Below are 7077 nucleotides of genomic sequence, written 5' to 3' on the forward strand. Positions count from 1 at the left end.
CCAGAATTCAACAGAAAGATTATTGCAAACACCGATAGAAACACCAATAGACTTATCAAATTTTAATACAAGGAGCCTATTATTGGGTCATATAAGTGTCGAGTCATTAACATGTGAATTGGACATCACATCACAGTTTCTCTCAAAACTTTAAGATATCAGAGATATGATGTTTTTATTATTTTGCTTTCTATAAACAAATTTCTTAACTAAATACATTTCAGAAATTTGACTCTAATGTATAGAAAATGTGGTTTGGAAGTTAAAATTCGGAAGGAATTTCAGTTATGCATTCCCGAAAGTTTAGTGACCCGTCTTCGTTTACCTTTTATAAAAAATAAATAGAAGCCAGAGACAATTAGCATCTGCTTTTAAGTTATTAGCTACTGGTGCAAGAACCTCCGCATTCAGCAGCAAAAATTACAAGCAAAATGTATTATTGAAATTTGAGATCCACTACACCATTTTGAACTAATCGTGATTCTAACATCAAGTACTACAACACCATCTTTTCTTTGAAGACGATCAATCCAAAATGAGATCTACGCAACCGTCAAACGCTCAAGTGTTTGCTTCCTTTTTGTCTTGATTCTTTCCTCCTGAAACATATTAAAGTATTTTATACATCGAATATGAGAAAAAAGCGTGGTAGTTTTGTCGAATTTAAACTGGAAGATAAGATTGAAGAAAACTAACCACTGAATTTTTCATCTATAATGTTAACAGCTACATCAGTGAAAAATGGTCTTGTAGCATCTGCACAATCAAAAGAACAAAAAGTTATATGATATCATAGGTAACAGGTATTGAAAAGGAAAAAAACTAATTACTCTAATGATGGACTGAACTGAATCTTATAAGCTATATATAGTTAATGGTGTTTGCATAAAAGGAACTGCAGTGCTAGATTAAAGTTAGCCTGCACATTCCATAAGAATGTCATGCGATAAACGTAATTTCCGTCAATAACTATGAATCACCCTAGTCCTCAATAATATGGAATGTTCAAAGGTTGGCTTACCATGTTTCATGGTTAAAGCCGGGTCATGCTCCCTTAGACCACCAATAACTTTTGCCGGTATTCCTGCCACAATGCTTTAAGACAAAGCAAACAGAACAATAAAAGAGTTGTAATATGAAAGAAATCGAATTGCAAGGACTACGAATTTTTCAGTAGATAATTAGATATGCATTAATACCTGCGGGGAGGGGCATCTTTTAATACGAGGGAGCCCGCAGCGATCATCACACCTTCTCCAACTTTTATATTTCCGAGTATAGTTGAACCAGCTCCAATCAGTGCCCCTTCGCCTATTTTGGGATGACGATCACTTGTATCCTTCCCCGTGCCTCCCAATGTTACACCCTGCCAAATCATACATATATCATCTTAAGAGCATAATGAATGTGCGAATATAAAACTTGGTTAATAAATAGTTTTAGCCATAAATCTCCTGCAGTTTTTACTATTTAAGCATCTGATGAAGCAATTTTGTAAAAGTGATATTAGATTAGCTTTAAAATTGTGTAGAAAAACATAAAGCTGTTGAGTAACTATTTCCCTCTTATGCAAGAGTCAATTATTAAACATGTGATTTATGAAATTGTGAAAGTACTAATTTAATTGAGATTATTAAAGGCTTCAAATAACTGGATAATAAACACAATAAAAGATACTAATGAAGAAACACACTCACTTGCATTAATGAAACTCTGTTTCCAATAACAGCAGTTTCACCAATAACCACGCCTGTCCCATGATCTAATAAAATTCCCTCCCCGATTTTCGCAGCTATTTAAAAAGCCATAAAATGTAAAGTTCAACAATAGTAATAATTAAGCAATAACCAATGAACAAAGAGCTTTCAATGTCTTTAACGAAAAAACTAACATCCTTCAAACAAAGATGAAAACAACATACCAGGATGAATGTCGATTGCAAAAACCTGCGAGGGAAATGACCAGGGGATGGATTATCAGTTACAAAAACATAAATATGAAATCCCTTCATGTTTATTGGATTTATCAAGTTTAACCAAATAGTAAGCTACCTCGCTAACACGGCTTTGCAAAGCCTGGGCCAAGATTGTGCGTCCCTGGTGCCATAATACATGTGCTACTCGATGGACTTGCAGCGCATGGAAACCCTATTGCCAGATCAAAGTTGAATGTCAGTCCTATGAGACTATTATATGCATGAAAAAGGGACATGTTGGAGTCTTAAACACAAAATCCACAATAAAACTCTCTAGATGTTACCACATGAACACAATGATTGATACCCAAGCAAATACAGTAAATTGAGTACACAACAAGTTAGTGGGTGTTGGACCAAAATGGAGTAGAAAATTGAAATACTATATGTGGTAGGTCCCTGTAAACATGTGGTGCTAGCATTTAGTTAATATAAAATCATTTGAGAACAACTTTTTCTTAAAGTTCAAAAAAAATTCCAAATAACTTTTACAAAAAGGGTATTGCAGAATTATTTATAAAAAAGTTCTTTATCCCTTATAATGGAAACTAGAACAAAGTGCATTATGAGCCAAAATAAAAAACAAAGTGCATAATTAGAAGTGAAAAGCAATAAGTCTGACTCAGAAACAGAAAGTAGACAATAAAAGCAAAGATTTATTACCTTCATATACAAAATTACAGTGCAATATGACAAACATGCAGGGTCCCTTTCTTTGAATGCCTGTTTCCAAACACAAACAATAATCAAATCATATCATCATTCATTCACGACACATCAATCCCACCCTCAAACACTCCCAATACAAAATTAAATTATAAAGCAAAATTTCAGATAAAGTCTCAAATTGGGCGATTTTGGTTTCCTTTTTCTTTTAACGGTTTAAACCCGTATATCTTTTTACTTCAAATGCACCTTAAAGCCACTTCAATTATTGTCGTGAACACGCCAAACCACAAAGCAGAAACATAAAAGGACAAAACCACTCGTGACCAAAAAAGTGGAGACCAAAATCGCGTTATACTCAGGGCAAACTGCAATTAAGTACCATCTTTGATCCTATTTATAAGAGAAAATTTACTTTTTGAATTCATCGATTATTCAATTTAACATATCAATATAATAGACCACATACATTGATTATTCAATTAATCTAAAAAGAAATTTTTCTTTAACAAATACGACCAGAGTGAGTATTATTTTAGACGATCTTGATCTTTTAAATATTACAAGGAAAACCCTTCACTAAACACATTCGGATTCAATCATGCCTTATTATTACGCATAAGATACGATCGGTCACGCATAACATATGATTGGATAGTATACATAATACTAGATGACACCCGATTAAACTCAAAATTTAAGTCAATAAGACCCAAGTTCAATTGAAAACATTGGAATAAATAACGAAGTTAGAATAAAAAGATGAAATTACCTGCGCATCAAGGCGAATGGCTCGCTGAATCCCTTTGTCATGCATGATGACATTGGACATTATGTCCATGAGCTGTGTAGCCAAAAGAGTAGGACTTTGAAGACGATTGGCAACCACAAAAGCCAGTACTTGCTCCAAACATTCATGTGATAGAACACTGGCATACAAAAAGCTACTCAACACCGGTTCCTTTTCAGCCTACAACACAAATTCAACATGATGATCAGATTCACAGTCACAACCAAGTCAATTCAGTTCAAAATTTACTGAAATCACAATAAGTACTAAAACAGTAAAAAAAGAATGAACCTCGAGCTTGGCTTCTAGTTTGACAGCTTCCCAAATGGGGTCCGACCCGTCAAGGATGGAATGAGGAAGCGGGTCGGGTAAACCCATAGCGTAAACAGGAAAAACTTTGTCGAGACGGGGAGAGGGAGAGAGAGGGAAGGGTTTCTCAGACACCATTTTGGGGAGTCGAGAATGATAACTGTGGCGAGTTATGCAAGCCATGAGGGGTTAATTTAAGAAGAGGAAAAGGAGTAACGGAACAAGAGAAGTGAACAAGAGTGGTGCGTTTGGTACATGATCGATGAATGTGGTGTGGTAGCTTGAGGTTACACGCACGCGGAGATAAGGGGGAAAAAGAGAAGAATAAAAAGTGTATGAAAAAAATGAAACAGAAAACGAGGCACGTTGAATGGTGTAGAATCAATGCGCTTTTGCGACCTTCGTTCGCTACTTTCTCTTTTTTTATCAATTCTAAACGCTCAAATTAAAATTGAAATTAAAATTTATTATTTTTTGAAAACAAATTTAATTACTTAATAATATCAAATTTAAATTACTTAATAAAAAATTAATTACTTAATAAAAATTAAAATTAAAGTTATTATTTTTGGAAAACAATTTTATTTTTTTTTAAATACTAAAATTTTATTTTTTTTTGAAAAAATGAGTTAAATCTGATAAATTTTTAGTACATAAATCCGATATTTATAGAAATTTTTACACAAATAATCCGACGTTTTTAATTAATACAATAACATCTCATAATTAATTTTTGGTCAAGATTTCTCACATTTTTTTATAATTCTTTTTCTTAAAAATGTTTAAAAATAATTATTCATTTTGATTTTAATGCTGAAATTAATTTCACTTATTAAAATACTTTTATTAATAAACACTTAGTAAAATAACTTGTTAAAAATTGAAATAATGATTAGAATGTTTCTTGTGAGGTTTGAATTATTTTTAAGACAAAAATCCATTTGATCTAAAAAAAAGTATTATGCGAAATTTAAAAAAAAAATTATTTGTACAAATCAAATTTAATATGATTTATTTTATATATTCATATTTACATATTATGATTTTTTTAAAATAAGTATAATATTATCAAAACACAATAACATAATAATTTTAATATAAAATATGTCATATAATATATACAAAAATTACTCTCTATCTATCTATCTATCTATCTAGATATTATATAGATATAAGATATAATAAATAACGATAATATAGATAAGATATATAGATATAGATAAAATAAATAGATGATATAGATGATATAATAGAATATATTATAGATATAATAATAGAATAGATAGATATAGCTTAGATAGGATATATATATATATAGATAGGATATATAGATATTATAGTATATATATATGAATATAGGTAGTATATAATATATATGAATATATGGCTATAGATATATATATATATTATTATATAGATATTATATACATATATATATATAAATATATTAATATATCATATATATATATATATATATATATATTAATATTTATATATATATATATATAATATATATATATATATATATATATAATTAATTATTATATATATATATATATATATATATATATATTTAATATATTATATATATATATATATATATATATATATATATATATATATTATATAATATGATATATTCTATTAATTTCTTATTCAATTTTAATTTTTAATGTATTTTATTAATTAATATATATTTTTTTATTAAAAGTATACATATTTGATAATTGATGAAGTTCCTTATTAAAAATTAAATTTTAAGTTAAATGCCTCACCTCGTTTTTCTTATATTTTCTGTTAATAATATTTTATTCTTTTTGGTTTTTTGAAGTTTCAAATTGATGAATTTCCTTATTTAAAATTAAATTTTAAGTTAAATGCCTCACCTATTTTTTATATTTTCTGTTAATAATATTTTATTCTTTTTGGTTTTTTGAAGTTTCAAATTGATTATTTTAGTCACCAAACTTTTATATCATTGACAAAAATAAAGGTGAATATGTTATTAAGACAAATATAAGCAAAAATTTAATGGTTTAAAGGATATGTATAAAATTCAAAAAATAAAAATGATTAAAACTTTATTCATACAAACAAAAAGGAAAAGGGATGTATTTGGCCTAAACATTAATATGATATATGATATATTATATATCAAAAATATTATTTTATTGTGTTTTTTATATTATTATATTATTATTCAAGCGAGCATAAAAACTTACTTCATAAATAAATACTATTTAAAAAGACTTAATACTATTAAATGCTTGACCAAGTTTTTTTCCTAATAAATATGACAAATAAATTCTAAATTTTTTCTTATAATTAAAATAGAAGGGCTCTATAATTTTATAGTACTAGTTCATAATCGGTTGACGGAATAATAAATTAATAATTTAAGGATCAAAATGAATCTATCCTATATTTTTTGGCACGATAATCACAATTTTTTTTTCCTGCACTAGATCTAATAATAGATTAATAATTTAAGGACTAAAATGAATCGATCATTATGCTCTGAAAATTTCATTTTTGCCTCTTTTAACTGATGTGGCGCTCAATCATCCATCTTTTTTTGAACTCTTGTTTTTTTGGCTCCTACTATCTCGAAAAAACTATGATTCTTTATACTCTACGTTTTCATTGCCATCATTATTTTTTTCTCTGACCGACATCATCTTCATCTTTGCTTCCCTTTTTCTTCAAACAACTTCTTTCTCTCTTCTACGTCTCATTTCCTTCCTGGATTCTTTCTTATTTCTACATCCAAAAACGTCCAGTCATAGTCTACTTATGCCATCTATATTATCGACCTTTAAACCTGCCTAAACCCTATCTTTTCACATCCATGTTTCTTCTATGGAAGTCTCTGGAGATGGATGATTTGTTATTGTCGTTGTCAGATCTCAGATCCGTCGTCTTTCGCGTCTCTTATAGAGGTGAGGTTTCTTCCAACAAAATTTTTCTTTTCACAGCTTTGCTGAATGAGATGTTTGTCAAAGATGTTGATTCACGAAAACTGAGTCGGCGGGCGATGAGAAGGTTCTTGTAAGATCTTGGATCTGTGAGTTTTTAGGAGAGATAAGTGATGGATGACATGGTTTGGTACATGTTTTCACTATGTTTCACGGTGAATGACATCCAAGCATCAAAGGTATCTCAAAGGTATGTTGTTTAAATTATACTAACGAGTTCATATGTATTTTAGAGATTACTATCTACTTCTAAAGAGACAAATATGTTTAAAGTATGGATTATTGGATAAACCAGTTTACATTTTTGAATTTTTGGATTTTTAGATAAACAATTTTTTTAAAAAAACTTAAAATTATGTATC

General features: G+C 29.0%; 1 protein-coding gene across 1 annotated transcript; it reads right to left on the minus strand.

Moving 5' to 3' along the window:
• Positions 1-268: 268 nt before the first annotated feature.
• Positions 269-4120, minus strand: LOC127120035 (serine acetyltransferase 2). Its single transcript, XM_051050415.1, has 10 exons — positions 3723-4120; positions 3414-3611; positions 2639-2698; positions 2052-2147; positions 1922-1946; positions 1698-1792; positions 1200-1366; positions 1022-1095; positions 697-756; positions 269-599 (listed from the first exon to the last, which is right to left on the minus strand). The coding sequence occupies exons 1-10, from the start codon at positions 3921-3923 to the stop codon at positions 562-564; spliced, it is 1014 nt and encodes a 337-aa protein (XP_050906372.1). The 5' UTR covers positions 3924-4120; the 3' UTR covers positions 269-561.
• Positions 4121-7077: the final 2957 nt, after the last annotated feature.

This window comes from Lathyrus oleraceus, chromosome 2 (assembly GCF_024323335.1).
Source record: "Lathyrus oleraceus cultivar Zhongwan6 chromosome 2, CAAS_Psat_ZW6_1.0, whole genome shotgun sequence".
NCBI lineage: Eukaryota > Viridiplantae > Streptophyta > Magnoliopsida > Fabales > Fabaceae > Lathyrus > Lathyrus oleraceus.